The 18,184-nt window shown below is 45.2% G+C and overlaps 1 protein-coding gene and 1 long non-coding RNA gene across 3 annotated transcripts in view; one reads left to right on the top strand and one right to left on the bottom strand.

Annotated features, from left to right (window-relative positions):
• The window catches only part of CHKA (choline kinase alpha), a 40,677-nt gene extending 32,867 nt beyond the window's left edge, over positions 1–7,810 (bottom strand). Inside the window, exon 1 of the mRNA XM_073347090.2 lies at positions 7,394–7,810. Coding sequence (XP_073203191.1) covers positions 7,394–7,710 — 317 coding nt within the window. The 5' untranslated portion in view covers positions 7,711–7,810. The remainder of the gene's footprint in view (positions 1–7,393) is intronic.
• LOC140912544 (uncharacterized) overlaps positions 6,810–18,184 on the top strand; it is a 69,547-nt gene continuing 58,172 nt past the window's right edge. For both annotated transcript variants that reach the window (XR_012159310.1, XR_012159311.1), the window contains exon 1: positions 6,810–6,947. This is a non-coding gene — a long non-coding RNA (uncharacterized LOC140912544). The remainder of the gene's footprint in view (positions 6,948–18,184) is intronic.

Here is an 18,184-nt window from a genome sequence, read left to right as displayed (position 1 = left end):
TGAGAGGGAAAGAAGAGAACACTAACTGATGTCACTTATAAATAGAATCATAGGATAACTGAAATCTATGAAAATCCTGCAGTTGTGATTACAGATGGGCATCATCTCTTACCTGTAATGCATAAAGCTATGTTCATTACAAAATTTCATAATGTCTGAAGTACTGCATTTCAAAGAAAGGTCTTTATGACAGTGGTGTTTTACAAAGAAGCCAGCTACCGCCACATACTCCACTTGCTATTAGTCTTATCTTTTAATATTTCCAGTGTGCTGAAATGGCTTAGAAGGGCCCAGGAGAACCTTGTTTTTAAAAACTGAAATAAATTGGTTCAACCATTTAAGTTCCAGTATGCAACATAAGTTATTCTCTCAGTTTAGCTTTAATTAACGAGTCTTATTTAAAATGCAGTTTTACCCTGAAACGTGACTAAATATAGTTCATTCTTACTCAACAGGTATGCTCCCTGCATATAATAGAGTCATAACAGGCTGATTAATGCATTGTTACTTTTGACTTGTGAGCACTGTAGATCTAGTAGTCTAGTGAGGTGATTTCAAATCATTCTTGAGCATGACTAAGAATTGATTACCAAGTTACAGTTGCAGGACCAGTTACACTTGTGCAAACCCACTGAAGATACCTGTGCAACACTTATGGAGGGCAAAATCTGGCCTGTGGAACCTTTTTCTACTGGTAACATGGAGAAAGAGCTTAAGTTTGACTTCAGGATCCCAGGTTGAGTTTGCTGGGACAGCAATTAGAAATCCATCTTTTTTACTTTAACTGAGTTCACCAGATAGGAAATAATTGAGACAAACAGAGTAGCTTATGCTGCCATTATTTAGTATTCATTTTCAGACCACAACTGAGCTTTAAACAAATAATGGCTGAGGCACTTGTTAGGAACAGGAACTTATACAGGCATTTGGAAAAAACTGCTAAATCATGGTTGATATTTTAGCTGGATAAGGTGTTTAGGAAATCCTGCAGTCCTTTAAGTGGTTGTGCCAGTATCCTGGAACTACTTAGTAAAGTGCACCAGTATCAAATTTTGGCAGAAGATGACAGATAATTAATCTTTTAGAAAAGGTTAGCATGCAATACATATTACTATAGCCTTTATTTTGGCTCCCACAGATTTCAGAACATTACTTAGTAATACTTAAAGGTTCCCAGTTCCACTTTGCTTTTTGGGGGAAAAAAGCTTATTCACTCACCCCACATTGTCTCTATAATATTGCTTTTCTGCAACAGGTCTTCATTATTGCCTCTCCTATCAGCATTATCAGGAATTTCCCTTCACAGCAAAGAAAAAATAGTATAATACTGATGGGAGTATAATTGTTGACAGTGGTAATATGGGTTCATCTTTCAAAAAAGGTGACCAGGATAAAGTAGTAGGCTAAAAACTACATTTTATACTTCATTATGTCCCTTAAAATTTGCGCTGTATTACACCAATTAAGTTAAATCAATACTTTGTGTATGTCATGCCATGATCTCACAACTATCTAAAAAGGTACAGCTCTTTCAGATGCCCAAAAGCTCAGAGGTCTGGGAAAAGCACAGCATGGTAGACCTGGTCATATTGTATTGCTCAAGTTTTCCTTCAATGGGATCCTAGGAGTCTGAATGTCAGAGGCCCACAAAAAAAAGCTGTGTAGATCAGCACTTCCTAAACTTATCTGCAGAGAGCTAGCTACTCACATAGCACTAGCTACTTATTTTCAGCTGCTTTTACAGATATCTATGCCCTTTGTGATGAAGGACTAAAAAAATAAAAAATTAAATTAAAAAAGCCACCACTGAGAAGCAGCTAGCCTGTGTGCTTCTACAGGGGCTGCTAATTACATAGAGAAAACAGCAGCAATCCTTTGGAACCAGAATCTTCAGTGGGAAACAAATATCCAAGGAAACATGGTACAAAGCAACCAGATCCTATGTTTAAGGAAAAAAGGACCAGGTGGTCTGGCAAGTATCCAGGGAAGTATGTAGCGGGGGGAAGACTAGGCAACTTATAACCATACAGGTAAGCAGGGAGAAGAAAGTAATAAAGATAACGGAGATCAAATGAAGAGCAAAAATAGATCATGTAGAGTCATGACTACAACACTAGGTCTACCTACATCTCCAAATAGCATTTAACATAAAACAAACTGTTAATGTTTACTTCCCTTGTAAAGCCCTTGAGAATGGTATAGTCTGTTTACTGGTCTTAGGGTATGTCTACCCTATGAAATGAGGTCAATTTTATAGAAGTCGATTTTTCAGAAGCGATTTTATACAGTCGATTGTGTGTGTCCCCACAAAGTCCATTAAGTCAGCAGAATGTGTCCGCAGTACCATGGCTAGTGTCTGGGTTAAGCTCCCAATGACTGATGGGTCAAAAACATTGTCATGGGTGGTATGGGTACATGTAGTCAGTTGCCGCCCCCCCCCCCCATGAAAGCAACGGCAGAAAATTGTTTTGCAGCTTTTTTCCTGGGTTAACCACGCAGACTCCATAGCACTGCTAGCCATCCTCAATGGTGTTTTGCTCACTCCACCGCTTCCGCTGCAACTCTGCTATCCTGCGAACTGGAAGCTTCTGCCTCAGGCTGCTCTCCCAGCTGGCAGTACCACGTGGTCATACCTACCCCAGCCTACCCCTTACTCCCATGGCTCATGAAGCCTGGGACAGTGGTAAGGAGCAGTTCAACTATAGGCTGAGCAGGTGTGAATGGTGGAAGAATGTGCCTTTGGACATTTAAAAGCTCGCTGGCGCTGTTGGTCAGACCTCAGCGCAACCAACATTTCCATTGTTATTACCGATTGCTGTGTGCTCCATAATATCTGTGAGAGTAAGGGGGAACATGTTTATGGTGGGGTGGGAGGTTGAGGCAAATTGCCTGGCATCCAATTTTGACCAGCCAGACACCAGGGCTATTAGAAGAGCACAGCAAGGCACGCTGTGCATCAGAGACTTTGAAAACCAGTTTCATGACTGGCCACGCTATAGAGTGACAGTTGTGCGTGTTTCTCCTTGATGCAAACCCACCACCTTTGTTGATTTTAATTCGCCATAAGCAAACCGCCCTCCCCCCTTCGAAATAAAGTAACTATTGTTTTGAAACCATGCATTTTCTTTATTAATTAAAAAAATTGAGATAACTGACAAGGAAGCCACTGGTGGTTTTGGGTACATGTAGTCAGTGACCCCTCTGTGCCTCCCTCCGTGAAAGGAATGGCAGATAATCATTTCTTGCCCTTTTTCCTGGATTGCCCATGCATATGCCATAGCACTGCAAGCGGGAGCCTGCTCCGATCACCGCTGTAGTTGTGAGCATTGTAAACACCTTGCATTTGCCCTTGGAGATTTTCGCATATATATTAGCATTACATCCTTTGGAACGGAGTTCTGACAGCACGGATTCATCTCCCCATAGAGCGATCAGATCCAGTTCCTCCTGTTCGGTCCATGCTGGAGCTCTTTTGCTATTCTGGGACTTCATGGTCCCCTGTGCTGATGAGCTCGTCACGCTGGCCAAACAGGAAACAAAATTCAGAAGTTCCCAGAGCTTTTCCTGTGTACTTGACTAGTGCATCCGAGTTGAAAGTGCTGTCTAGAGCAGTCACAATGGAGCACTCTGGGATAGCTCCCGGAGGCCAATACTGTTGAATTGTATCCACACTACCCCAAATTCGACCCAGCGTTGTTAGTTTTAGTGCTAATCCCCTTGTTGGGGAGAAGTACAAAAATTGATTTTAAGAGTCCTTTAAGTCAACCAAAATGGCTTCGTCGTGTGGACGGGTGCAGGGTTAAATACACCTATTGCTGCTAAATTCAACCTAAACTTGTAGTGTTGACCAGAGCTTAGGATAAACGGTCCTTTCAAGTTACTTCTAGAATACAAAACCAGGGTGAAGGACAATTCCTACATGAATGACTGATTTTGAAGTGTATTAGTCTGGTGCTCTACTGGTGACACTATTTCAAGGCTCAGGAATCCTTGTGCTACCCCATTTAACTTGTTTAGGTTGAACTTGACTCGACTGTTTTGCAAGGGCAATAGTTTCATGCACTTCATCTCTGAAGGATTTAATCAAGGCACATCATACAGGAGACCAATAAAGGCGTTCCTTGTGACACAAGTCACTTAAAGCTGTATTTACAGCTATTGAATACAATTCCAATAGGACTATGAAAAAAAGGTATGTGAAAAGGCAACAAGATTCAATTAATTGACTTCTGTGGCACCGTACGATTTGGCACTTCAAACGGACTCCTCTGTCAGCCTGTAGAGAGGTGCTACTCTACTCAGTAAAGGTTGGCATACACCATCCTTGTGCTTCTGATTAATGGCCACAGATAGGGAAAAAAGTAACACCTTTGCAAGAGGCAACATCTCCAATGTCTCTGCTCAGTTTTCCAAAGCAGAGCAAAAACGGCATGATTGTCATTGTCACATATTACTTCGTTCTGTTACATAAAAGCAATTGATATAAAAATTTTATAGGAATTGCAGCTTTATAAAAGCTGTGCAATTAACCAGAGCAATGTGGTTCACTCTGCTATCAATTCACAATATTTTGACCCTCCCTGACATCAGGATCAATATATTCTATATCTAAACTGGTAGCCGTTTTCCATCACCATCCTATTACGCAGGGATTTCAAACTCAATTTACCTTAGGGCCAGTGCCAGTCCTCAAATCCTCCCAGTGGGCCAATAATGTCACTCATGCTGCCCCAAACTCCACCCCGCCCCCACCTGCCTAAGGCTCTGGGAGAGAGTTTGAGGGTCAGAGAGGGTGCAGGCTCTGGGAGAGAGTCAAGAGGTGTGGCGCTTAACTGGGACTGTAAGGCGGGGCGGGCCAGTGGGCCTCCATGCGCTGCTGCCCCCAGACACCGCCTCCACAGCTTCCTATTGGCCACAGGGGCACCTGGGGCAGGAGTAGTGCATGGAGGCACAACCCTGCCCCACCCCAGGGCCACAGGGAGGGGCTGGCAGACAGAGCAAGCAGGTAGACACCACTCAGCTCTGCTATGCTGCCAGGGCCCCAGGCCATTTTAAATTGCCTAGTGGAAGCACCTGGGGGTGGCAGGTGGGGCCAAGGGAGAGACCCCAAAACTGCTAGAGCCCCACAGGCCACATTGGCTACTATGCAGCTGGCGTTGAGGGCAGTGTCAAAGCTCCTCCACTACTGTGTCAAATCTTTCAAGTTTCCCAGCTGTGCTCCAGGTTTTTCAGTTTGGCTTCCACAGCTCTTCGCCATGTTGTTTTCAGGCAGCCTCATTTTTGCTTGTCTTCAGGTGTCCATCTTATTGCTACTCTGGTGATTGAATCAGTTTTCATCCGAAGCACACGACCAATCCAGCTCCAGCACCTCCCGGCAATGATGGTGCTCAGAGCATCTTGAATGCACTGTGTCATTACAGCAGTTCTCTATCAACAGCCAGTAACAGAGTACCCAATTTTGTTATTCCAGGGCTATGTTCTCCTTAAAAGGGAAACTGAGTCCAAGAGGTTCTATGGCAGTAGAGTGCAACTTCCGGCCAGCAAAATGCAACAATTTAAGTTTTTTTGTCACAGCCCCCTTCCTGAGAGCAGCTGCCAGTGCAAATGACCTGGATAATTTGTCTCAAAGGCAAAAGGGAAACCTTCCAAGAAATGCAGGAGAGCGCACCACAGTCTGAGGCAAAATGGAAATGTTTAGCCTCAGTTGGTGAAACAGACTGAAAGAGGAGAACAGGAGTGGGTAGATCAGAGTAAAATAAGTATCCAACACAGCAGGAAGATTAGTCTATTAACTGGCAACAAAAGGACTTTTGGATAATGTCATTCTGGTGACTATTCGCAGCTATTTGGACAGGTAAAGTTAGAATATTAGAAAACCACAATGATTGTGATCCTTTAATGTTTAAATAACTAATTATAGAAAACAGCCGACTCAGATCATATCTGTATAAAGAGTTAAAAAACAGACACCATCTTAGTTTAGCGTAACAAATTCAAGAAGAGTCTTCATTTTATACTTGTATACTCCAACAAGTCTGTCTAGTCATTTCCACCATTTAACCTGAATAATCAGTGCTCTGTATGGGTTTCACATAACAAGGATGGGAGAAACATTTAAAAATGGAACATGTTCTAGAGCCACAAACAATGCCAGGGGGGCTCAGGTACAAGCGTAGCTCCTGAAGGTCAGTTAGAGAATGAAATCTAGTACTGTTTAAAGTTAATTAAGATCCTACAATATTTTAAACTGGTTGGGCAAATAATTTTGAAGTCACAAATCCCTTTCACATAGTGGATTTTGAAAATGCAAACCCTTAAACCACAATAATGGTCAGAACTACTGGGCATTTGGAATTATTTAAGACTGATGTAAAAAACAGATACTGCTCTTTCACTCAGAGCAGTTTCAAAATACATTATACCGTTGCTGACCAAAGAATCCACACTTCATAACGCCCCCATTTTCATATCCAAGCCATACAAACCTGGTTACTCTATGGTAACCAACTGACATGCTGAATCACAGCACTACAGAAACCTAAAGATGACTCACAATGCTGGGATTTGCACTACCATTTGCAATTTACAGGATGAAAAGAAAATATGAAATTTTGAACACTGAAAAAAGCCACTGACACCAAAAAACCAAGGAACAAGTTTGAAACACTCAAATTGTTCTAAATAGAGTGCAAGCATTTCTAGGCATTTGTACAAGCAGTGCAGGAGCTCCCACAAACCCCCTGTTGAGCCACGAATCAAACATATTTTGGTAACCACCCAGAGCACCTCCTCTTGGCTCAGAGGAGAGCCACAGACGTAACGGTGCCGGACCCTCCCCCTTTACTGTGGTTCTGGATTCGATGCCGTGACTTAACAACGCTGAACTTCAACTGATGTCTGCTGCCCAGCCCCCTATGCCGCCTGGGCTTTGGAGGATACAGCGGAAGGTAGGTCCTCCCTGCCCCGTCCCCGCGGGACTCTAGGTTGGTTGGCCGCGCTGACCTTGCAGCTGGTCTTCCTGGCGAGGGGGAGAGGAGGAAGAATCCAGCCTGAGGAGCTCAGCCTGCCTGCTTTCCCCCCGCCCCACAACAAATGCGGAGGGTGGGGGGGGGGGGGCTACCCCTTGCATCCTACAGTGCCCCAGGCCAGAAGGAGAACGCAGGTGGGAGAAGGTCCCCGCCCACTCAGCCCCATAGCGCCCGTCACCCGGCCCGGGGGGGGGGGGGGAGAAGGAGGAACCAACTGGCTCCCCACCCCCTCAGGCCCAGAGCGCCCGCCACCCGCCCCATCTCCACAGTGCCCCCCTCCCCGGTCCTCACTCGCTGCCCCGCCCCCCCATAGCACCCCTGATGTAGCCCCGGGGTCCCTGCCCCGCCCCCCAGGAAGCACTGACCTGATGGGGCTTATGCGCAGCTGCTCCTCCCGCAGCCCCCGCCAGGCCCCGGGCAGGAACTCCTTGCACCACAGATACGCCTTGCGGCGGGTGCGGGAGTCGGGCTCCTCCTCAGGTGGCGGCAGCGTGGCCGGCGGCTGGTGCGGCGGCGGCGGCGCCCGCACCCCCGCCAGCTCCTTGCCGTCGGCCTCAGGGTGAGTGGGCGGCGACGGCGGCTGCCCCGCGGCGGGCAGGACCACCCCGGGGCCGGGGCTACAGCCGAGCAGCAGCCCCAGCGGGGAGGGCTCGGTTTCGCCGTTACAGAACTTGGTCTTCATAGCGCGGGCGGGTGAGGTAAATCGGTGGGGGAGGTGCGCGCGCTAGAGTCGGTGCCCGCAGACGGAATGCGAGAGGCGCGCGCCTGCTTCCCGTTCTTATACCCGCTCGGCACGCGGATCCGCTCATCCCACTCACACCCCCTTCGCCTCCCTCCCCCTCACCCCTCGCCGCCCTTTCTGATTGGCTCTCGACCCGCACCAGTCCGGCGGGCTCCGGCACCAGACGCCTCCTGATTGGCGCAGAAAAGAAGCAGCGGCTCCAGCTGCCGCAACGCAGGCTTTTGTGAGGGGCACACAAGCAGCCGATTGGCTGCTCCCGGTTGCCCCGGCGATCGGTGCGGCTCGCGCGCATCACAATGATGTGGAGAGAGAGCAAGGTGATTCATCCACGAAGGTCAGCCCCACCTCCCCCCACCCCGTGCTCAGCCGCCATCCCCCTTCCCTCTGAGCTCCGCCCCTCAGCCCCTTCTCTGAGCTTAGCTCCCCCACACTGTGTGCTCAGGCTTCACGCCCCCCTCCTCCTGAGCTCAGCCCCCACTGCCTCCATCTCCCCCCTGTGCCCACCACCCCTCCCCGTGTGGCTCCGTCTCCCCCCTCCAGCTCTGCCCGCCTAGCACAAGGATGCTCTCTCCTGGTGTGCTCAGCATCCCCCTCCCAACCGCAAGATTCTCTGTGGGTGGGTGAGAGGGGGAGGACATTAAGCCTTAGCAGAGCTGGGCAGTCACTGGAGAGGAAGGCAAAAGGTGGGGCACAGCTAGAGGGGTACTTGAGCTGTGAGTACAGCTGAACAAGCAGAAGAGGGGCACTGGGGCCAAGCTGAGGTCACCTTATTTTAGGTTTGTTTTAACATCTGGGAATTCAATATAGCATTATTACATCATTCGGTTGCTAGTGTTTAATTGACTATGTCCTGGGGTGTTAGGCTTGGCGTGGCAGTGCCATCTGTCCACTGCAGTGAGCATGGTGGGAGCTGCTGCTGCGCAGGACAGATGAGCAAATACTCACCAGCAACCACACACCACACAACAGAACCACTAACCCAGAAACCTATCCTTGCAACAAAGCCCGTTGCCAACTGTGCCCACGTATCTATTCAGGGAACACCATCACAGGGCCTAATAACATCAGCCACACTATCAGAGGCTCGTTCACCTGCACATCCACCAATGTGATATATGCCATCATGTCCCAGCAATGCCCCTCTGCCATGTACATTGGTCAAACTGGACAGTCTCTACGTAAAAGAATAAATGGACACAAATCAGATGTCAAGAATTATAACATTCATAAACCAGTCGGAGAACACTTCAGTCTCTCTGGTAACGCGATTACAGACATGAAAGCTGCAATTCTTCAACAAAAAAACTTGAAATCCAGACTCCAGCGAGAAACTGTTGAATTGGAATTCATTTGCAAATTGGATACAATTAATTTAGGCTTGAATAGAGACTGGGAGTGGCTAAGTCATTATGCAAGGTAACCTATTTCCCCTTGTTTTTTCCTACCCCTCCCCCCCCCAGACGTTCTTGTTAAACCCTGGATTTGTGCTGGAAATGGCCCACCTTGATTATCATACACATTGTAAGGAGAGTGGTCACTTTAGATAAGCTATTACAAGCAGGAGATTGGGTTTGTGGATGGGGGGGGGGGGTGTGTGTGTGAGAAAACCTGGATATGTGCTGGAAATGGCCCAACTTGATTATCATACACATTGTAAGGAGAGTGATCACTTTAGATAAGCTATTGCCAGCAAGAGAGTGGGGTGGGGGGAGGTATTTTTTCGTGCTTTGTGTGTATAAAAGATCTTCTACACTTTCCACAGTATGCATCTGATGAAGTGAGCTGTAGCTCACGAAAGCTTATGCTCAGATAAATTGGTTAGTCTCTAAGGTGCCACAAGTACTCCTTTTCTTTTTGCGAATACAGACTAACATGGCTGTTACTCTGAAACAGGACAGATTGGCTCATGGTAACCAGGAGTTCCTTTAGCCCAAGCTCTTATGGAAAGAGGCAGGCTAATTAACAGTCTTATTCAGTTGGAGTTGATTCACACAGGGATGACAAACTGCACACATTTGACCTGTACTGAAAGGTGAACTCCAGAGGAAAATTTGTTTCTGTGTACATAGCTTTAAAGTTTTGTTTTGTTTTTTAAAAATCCATTTGTTTTTTACATTGGAAATATAAGAAATATCATGCTCTGACTTCTTTTTCTTGAAAGACTGGCAATATTTGCCGTATTGGAATGGTGACATCATAATCAGCTGAAATCAGTGTCAGCTTTCCTAGCCCTCAGGTGGAGTGGGAGGGAATGTTAAAATTGCCTAAGACTTAATATGCTCTTTTATCATAAAAGAGCAATAAAGAAACATGCCACCTTTGCACTGCTATGATCCTGAGCTACCTCTCCCTCAGCCAGGTCCCCCAACATACATAAGAACATAAGAATGGCCATACTGGGTCAGACCAAAGGTCCATCTAGCCCAGTATCCTGTCTTCCGACAGTGGCCAAAGGCAGGTGCCCCAGAGGGAATGAACAGAACAGGTCATCATCAAGTGATCCATCCCCTGTCGCCCATTCTCAGCTTCTGGTAATCAGAAGGTAGGGACACCCAGAGCATGGGATTGCATCCCTGAACATCTTGGCTAGTAGCCATAGATGGATCTATCCTCCATGAATTTATCTTGTTCTTTTTGGAACCTTGTTATAATTTTGGCCTTCACAACATCCCCTGGCACAAGTTCCACAGGTTGACTGTGCATATATCAGAGCAGCTGGAGGGCTCCTGTAATACCAGCTGCCAGTGGCTTCAAGGGACTAGTATAGTAGCTGGCGATCATTGGGGTGCATGGAAGATTCATCTACACTTTTTTTCTTAGCTAATTCTTTACAGTGGCATGCCCCTTTCTGGCCCATGCATCCTGCCCTGCCTCTTCACCATTGGAGAATCCCCCACTAGCATAGGAGTTTTGAGAGAGGAGTCAGGAGAGTTTTGTGGGTTGGTTTTAGAGCTGCTTTTTGCTGATAAAGAAGCCACAGCACAACTGAAAATCAGACTCATGGCTGAGGCATAGTAGTCCCTAATAATTGAGAGGAAGGGTGGTCCAATGGCGAGGGTGCTAGACTAGGACTCAGGAGATGTGGATTCAATTCCTGGATCAATCCTAGACATCCTGCACAAGTGACTTAGTCTCATGCCTCAGTTTCCCATCTGTAAAATGGAGATAATACTACTTCCCTACCTCACAGGGGTATTGTGAGGTGCTCAGGTACTATGGTAATGGGGGCCATATGAGTACTTCTGTTTTGTTTTGATCTAATTTCAGTTGTTAGGTTCAGTGTGCCGGTGGTGGTTGGAGTTGGTTGTCTATGGAGGTCAGACTAAATGATCTGGTAGTCCGTTCTGGTCTTAAATTCTATGACTCATGCTAGATAGATTCAGTAAATCTTAAGTGCTTTGCCAAACTGAGGCCTTGGTGGGGCCCATTGTTATACCTATTCTGTGGACAGAAGCACCTCCTTTGGTGTGGACAGTGCTCTTTGAGGAGTACAGCTCAGAACAAGAATCCAATTTACCATGGTCAGATGGACTTGAAGCTGTTTGCTGGTGTTTTTTGCTGCATTTGAGATAGAGGTGTCAGGCCACTACCTAAGGTGCATATCTGTCCTGGGGCCACAGAAGCAGAAGAAATTTCTGCATGAAGGGACAGTGGTTTCCTCTCTGCTATTCACACAAAAAACCAAAAAATGGCTAGCTCCTCAGCTTGTGTAATTCAGCATAGTTCAATTTGACTTCAGTGAAACTAGGCTGATCAGGTGAGGGTCTGTCCCCGAATGTTTTATAGGTGGTGTCCCTTTAATCAGAATATTTCATGGCTTTTGAGAACGGCAGTCAGGGCCCTGGTAACAGAAGAAGGGATGGAATGTTGGGGGTCAAGAGGTTTTGTGGCAGTTGGGAATGACAGTTGGCTTCTTATGGTTGATGAGAAATACTTCTTTCCAGGGATCTATCTGGAGAAGCAGAAAAGCCTTTGATGCTAGGTTTCAAAGTAGTAAGAAGAGTTCTATAATTGCAAAGTTCATCTTGTAACTCAAGCTGTCATTGAAACATGCAGGCAGGAGAACCAAAGAAAACACTGGGAAGTTTTGGTGTCTTGGACTTTAGGACTGACCTTGTGTTTCCTGAATGCCCTGGTCTCACTCTGCTTTATCACATGGTAGGAAACAGGAACTAGCTCCATCAATTTTTTTCTCTGACTAGAATTTTCTGACTAGCTTTCTCTACAATTGCTATCAGAGTGGAAAAAGCAGAGAAGTCAAAGAAGAAAGCCATTATTTGCTTCTCCTGTGGAGAGATGATTCAATCCACTTGTCCAAAGAGTCTGTCTCATCTCCTCATAAGACTCCAAACTGTTGGTACTGATGGATGGTCTCACTGACGTTTGCTCTACCTGACCCTTCTGTCTCAAACTCTGAGAAGAATATGTTTCAACAGCTCAAAGAACTTAAACGGAGGCAGAAAAATCACCTTGTTTTAAAGCCTTCTCATTACAGGACATTCACCTTCTTTGTTCCTTAACATCATTCTTCTCAATAACTAAGGCCCCTGTCCAACACTGAGAGCCACACAGACAGACTCCATGCACCTATGTGGAAACCTATTGAGCATACAGCTATTTCCTATAGCTGTTTGTTCTGTTCGGTATTCCGTTTATTAATTATTATTGGAATTTTAGTAATTTTTATAGAAACATAAGAAACATAAAAACTTTACAATAGCTCATAGTGTTATGCACCCAGCTTAGCATAATCCATCCCTTGAGGGGCTCACACACTGGAGTCTTGAATGGATACAGTGCAGTCAATTCAAGAGCAGAGAGCTAGAAGGACTGCTGACAAATGAAGATGATCGTTCATATGAGCTTCAAGCTGCTTAGCTCATATAAAGCTACATACAGGATCTGATTATCAACAGCTTCATTTTTTCTCTTTCTAATGTTTTAGTTTATTCCTTTAAAATTTTTTTTTAGAACAAATTTAATTATTTTTTAAAAAGTTATATTGAGCTACTTTCTCATCTGAAAAAAATCCCCAGGAGGAGGATTTGGGTCAGGGTCTTGGTTACTGGCGAGAGAGCCTTTCATCTCTAAGTTGAAAATTCCAGGTCAGTGTAGACTAGAAGTTGTTACCATCTCAAGGCCGTTCTGTGGCCTTTATGACATGAGTTTGTTCTTGTCAGACCGGTTTTGAGTGGGCAGGTGATCACATAACGGATAGCATTGGCACTAGCAGCAACTTTGTTGGCAGTTGGTGCAGACAGGCCAAGGATGAATGCGCTCAGAGCTCAATCCAGTGCCGAGTGAAGTCAGTGGAAAGACTCCCATTGATTTCAATGGATATTAGATTAGACATATAGAGAATACTCTTTGGGGTCTAGAGGTGGTCCCCTCCAGGTTGGGCATGAGGCACACTGGTGGATCCATGTATGAAAAGTTTGTACTGACATGCCTCTGCTGTACCTATTCTGTGGGTGAAACGAGAACTTCACTCTAGACCTGGCAAGCTGGTACTTTTTACAAATGCTAAATTCACATTAAAATTAAAAGGAAAAATCTGTGACCATATTTTAACTGCTTGCAACTGTGTTTGTCAGCACTTTACTCTATTCCCCAAAAGGAGTCTATGTTATTGCTGGGAATTAGACAATGCACGTAATAAGGCTTTAATTTTGCAAAGGCTTTCTGGTAACATCATAATACATTGGAATGAAGCTCATTACCAAAATCCCAAAATAGAATTATAAAATTAATTCCTAGAACACAAATGATCAAGTGGTTAAAATACAGGAATGAGATTTAGATATAAGTCCCACTCTTATTTCAGTTCCACCTTAGTAATAGCACCAGGGAGTTCAGGGTTTCTAACAGATGTTTTACTCTTAAGCACTGGAGTTAAATGCTTCTGTGTATGTCCCCTCAAATTTCTGCTTATTTCTTCCCAACCTCCAATGGGGTTCGGTCGTGCAGTCTTTTAATCAACTCAGATTCTTCAGACAAGCTCCTTGCCAGTTGGACCTGCAATGGGAATCATTGCAGGTTATGCTCAAAGAAGAAAGTAATTACTTACCATAGCAACCATGAGGCGATTACCAGCACGATCCATTCTCACTGCCCTCTTCAAAGGACATGAGTATTCAGAAGTTATGAGCTCATGCACTTCACCTACAATATGGATCCCTACAGGCAGTCATCTTGAATCAAGGTTGTTGTGGTAGGGAGCCATTCTTTATGTGGCAGTCGATATTTCTCTCTGACACTCTCTAGCTGGACTGCTCTGGGGACTAAGTCTCTATCCTAACTCCTGCCCCCAAATTTCAGTGCGAAATATAAAGGAACAATTATCCAATCTGTTAATGGACCCTCCACACTTTCTTAAACTCATTTGTGCATTTCCCACTTCAGCAGGTTTCAACCTGCCCCCATCAATCCTCATGCTATTCTGCTATTAGTAGAAAACCAGGTTGGCTTTTCCGAGGAGCAAGCAAAGGGGGAAATATCTCTTTCTTGTGGCAATGTCTCAGCCTATCCTCTGCTACAAAATGATCTGTCAGCTCCCTGGTTCTGTCTTGTTCATGATGGCATCAGGAGAGCATGCTCTGGTCTGTCAAATTGAAGACTGGGTCTAGGAAAAAACACAACCTGAAAGTAATCTAGTTATTAACAATCCAGTTGGGGGACTTACCCCAAAGGAACTTCCTGCGTTAAAACATTGGGGGGTGGGAGGAGAATGAGGAGAGGTAGCTACCCTTTGTTTATATGTCTCTCTATCCAGGGGTGCTGGAACAATTTTTATAGTGGGGGTGCGGAGACCCATTGAACCAAACTGCAAACCCTGTATATAATGGAAACCACTTCAAGCAGGGAGTGCGGCAGCACCCCCAGCACCTCTGTCTGTATACCACCATTTATCTGAGGAGCTCTGAGTGTGCTATCTACAGGTGTATTATGAGGATTCATTAGCTGGTGTTTGTAAGTATTACAGGAAACTGAGGTCAATCATTTTCCTAACATCACAAGACAAGTCAGTGGCAGAGGTGCAAGTAGAACTTAGGGATGCTTACTCAGGCAGAACTTGCATTTGCTTCAACAGAGTTGTCTGAGTAAAAACTTAAGAATTTGGTCCAAAATACATACAGGAATTACTTTATCACTGGAATGAAGCCGTGGGTGAGGTGGAAGGCAATAACCTCTGGACAACCAACACACACTCAACCAGTTGTGGGAGGGGAGTATTTTTTAGCTAAGGACATGCATTAAATACTAGTTTTCTAGTTCATTTATACCCATTCTTTATACCAGAAAACAATCAGTGATAAGTGCTCATGGGAGCCTAAACTGTGCCTTGAACAGGAAGAATATTATTTCATTTTGTTTGTATCCAGTCCCTCTTTGCTTTTTCTACTGTAGCCATACACGGGGCTAATGGCTGCCAGTGGTATATGTACCCTGTGGTGAAAAGCTTCTGCTAACAATCTCACAAACCCACAGTAAGAAAGAGCGTCCAAAGCCAGCCCTGGTTTCATTCAGTTGTGCGTGGTAAGGAGCATGTTCCCATTGGCAATGTGTGTGCTGCGGGGAGGAAGTATGCTTACAGAGGTGGTGGTGGTGGGAAAGGCCCAGATGAGACATCTGTCACTTGTTAGAGTTGTATGTTACAACTCTCCCAAGACTTACTCACTTCTGTCAATAATATTTCAGAGACAGCTGATGCTGATTTTAAAGTAAAACATATGAAATTGAGGATGTGTACATTGGCTAAGAACTTGATAACATTAAGATACTTCTGTGTGCAGATGCTTGGAAAATACAACAGCCAAACCAGTTAAAACTCTCCTTCCTATGTTCAGGCATTTCTTGTTAACAGGGTAGTAAATCCTGCACATAACATAGGGTTTAATTTTAATATTTACTAAACAAACAGATTGCTGGGGAAGAGAGAAAGCTCTGCACTTGGACAAACTAGTACGTACCTAATTAATTCAGTGGGCAACTGAAAGAAAAACATTAATAGTTCCCCTTCCCCTTCCAATTTCTGGTAGCCATGTCTATTAGGTAAAAAGACCCCACTGCCCCCCAAAATTGCCAGAACTATTTCTGTAACACTTGCTTCAAAGTCTGCTGTCCTGTGCACATTCAAACTATATGATGAAGTAGCTCATAGACTAATCCTAGAATGACTTGGTTTACCATATAATCCATTTTCTTCTCCCTATAAGAACATAAGAATGGCCATACTGGGTCAGATCAAAGGTCCATCTAGCCCAGTATCCTGTCTTCCGACAGTGGCCAAAGTCAGGTGCCCCAGAGGGAATGAACAGAACAGGTCATCATCAAGTGATCCATCCCCTGTCGCCCATTCTCAGCTTCTGGCAAACAGAGGCTAGGGACATCCCGGCCCATCCTGGCTAACAGCCATTGATGGACCTATCCTCTATTAATTTATCTAGTGCTTTTTTGAACCCTCTTATAGTCTTGGCCTTCTCAACATCCTCTGGCAAGGAGTTCCACAGGTTGACTGTGCGTTGTATGAAGAAATACTTACTTTTGTTTGTTTGGTTTGCTGCCTATTAATTTCATTTGGTGACCCCTAGTTCTTGTTTTATGAGGAAGAGTAAATAACACTTCTTTAGTGGGGTGGGGAGAGAAAACCTTTTGAAGTGATAAACACCCATTTTTTCATGGTCTGTGTGTATAAAAACATCCTCACTGTATTTTCCACTTTTATGCATCTGATGAAGTGAGCTGTAGCTCATGAAAGCTTATGCTCAAATAAATTGGTTAGTCTCTAAGGTGCCACAAGTACTCCTTTTCTTTTTACTTCCTTATTTACTTTCTTCATACCAGTCATGATTTCATAGACCTCTATCATATCTCCCCTTGGTCATTTCTTTTCCAAGCTGAAAAACCCCAGTCCTATTCATCTCTCCTCATATGGAAGCTGTTCCATATCCCTAATAATTTTTATTGCCCTTTTCTGAACCTTTTCCAATTCCAATATATCTTTTTTGAGATAAGGTGACCACTTTTGCTTATTGTGCAGTAGTTTACTATGCTAGCTATGTATGTTAGGCTAATAGGTTTTAATAATTGAGTCTGAAATAACATTTGTAATAGCACTTGTGACTCGAGAGCATGGTTAGTCATGAGTGATGCAACTCTTTCGTCTGTTTAGAATGTGTTTAGAGAGTGGAGTCTAGCTGCTACAGTTTTAGCTTAGCTGTTTCTATTTGTGTAACGAGGCAAATCTGCTTTTGAGCATACACAGGTAAAAAGAAACAATGTGGAACTTCCTCCACCAGACTCCATGTCTCCTTGCCGTTGGCTGGAAAGGACTTTATTTAGGTGTCACACTCAGGAAAATGCATTTCAAAGCTTGACTGAACTATAAAAGTGAGGGTCAAAAACACCCCAAGTTATCTCTTCCTATCCATTTCTCTGTTTTCAACTAATATTACAAAAGAAACAGCTGTTGGACCTTGGGAGCAGATCTGTACCTGAAAATTGTTCAGCAATGCTAATGAAAACTTGTGGTAAGAATTTCACCTTGAACCTCATCTAATTTGTTAAGTTTAGTACTACGAAGCATTTTATCTTCATTTTTCTTGAAATCACTTCTGACTTTAAAGCCTTAATACTTGTACTCACCTAAAACCTCTCTCTTTGGAGTAAAATAAACTCGTTTTATTCTTTAAACAAAACTAATCCAGTGTTGTGAACTGTCCGGGTAACTCCATATAGGGTGGCAAACTGTTGTATCTTGAACCCCTTAAAGGGGCAATGGACATAATATATCCGGACTGTCTGAGAGGGCTAGACAGTGCAGAACACATGTTTTTTGGGGAAAATTCAGGATTGGGAGTGTTTGGGTCACCCTGCATGTAATAGCCAAGGCTGCTGGAAGCCAGAGTGTGGCTGGTGTTTGCTAACAGGCTGCTAGGGTCAGAATTGCTGGACCAGGGCTGTGGCTGTATACAGACCCTCAGGGTGTGGCCTACATGCTGTTTGTGAGGAGCCCAGGTTGAGAGCCACAGCAGCAAAGCATTGCAAGGCACCCCAGGTTGCAGGACAGATGGTGACACATGCAGGGCCGGTACAACCACTAGGCAAACTAGGCGGCCGCCTAGGGTGCCAAGTGGTTGTAGGTGGCCAAAAGCGTGCTCCAGGGAGGCGGTGGAGTGGAGGTGAGCTGGGGTAGGGGGGCGCGGGAAGGGCCGCCTGCAGCAAGTAATGGGGGCGGGGGGTGCTGATTGGCGCCGCAAGCCTGGGAGGCAGAAGAAGCAGAACAGCAGCAGTGTGCTCGGGGAGGAGGCGGAGCAGAGGTGAGCTGAGGTGGGGAGCTGCCGCACGGCTCCCTGGGCCGGGGGAGGGGGGGGGGCTGCCGCACGGCTGCCCAGGCCAATGGGGGGGGGCAGGG

The sequence above is a fragment of the Lepidochelys kempii genome, chromosome 6, assembly GCF_965140285.1.
Source record: "Lepidochelys kempii isolate rLepKem1 chromosome 6, rLepKem1.hap1, whole genome shotgun sequence".
Taxonomy (NCBI): Eukaryota; Metazoa; Chordata; order Testudines; family Cheloniidae; genus Lepidochelys; species Lepidochelys kempii.
The sequence above is the reverse complement of the archived record's forward strand: the minus strand, read 5'-3'. Positions and strand labels throughout refer to the sequence as shown.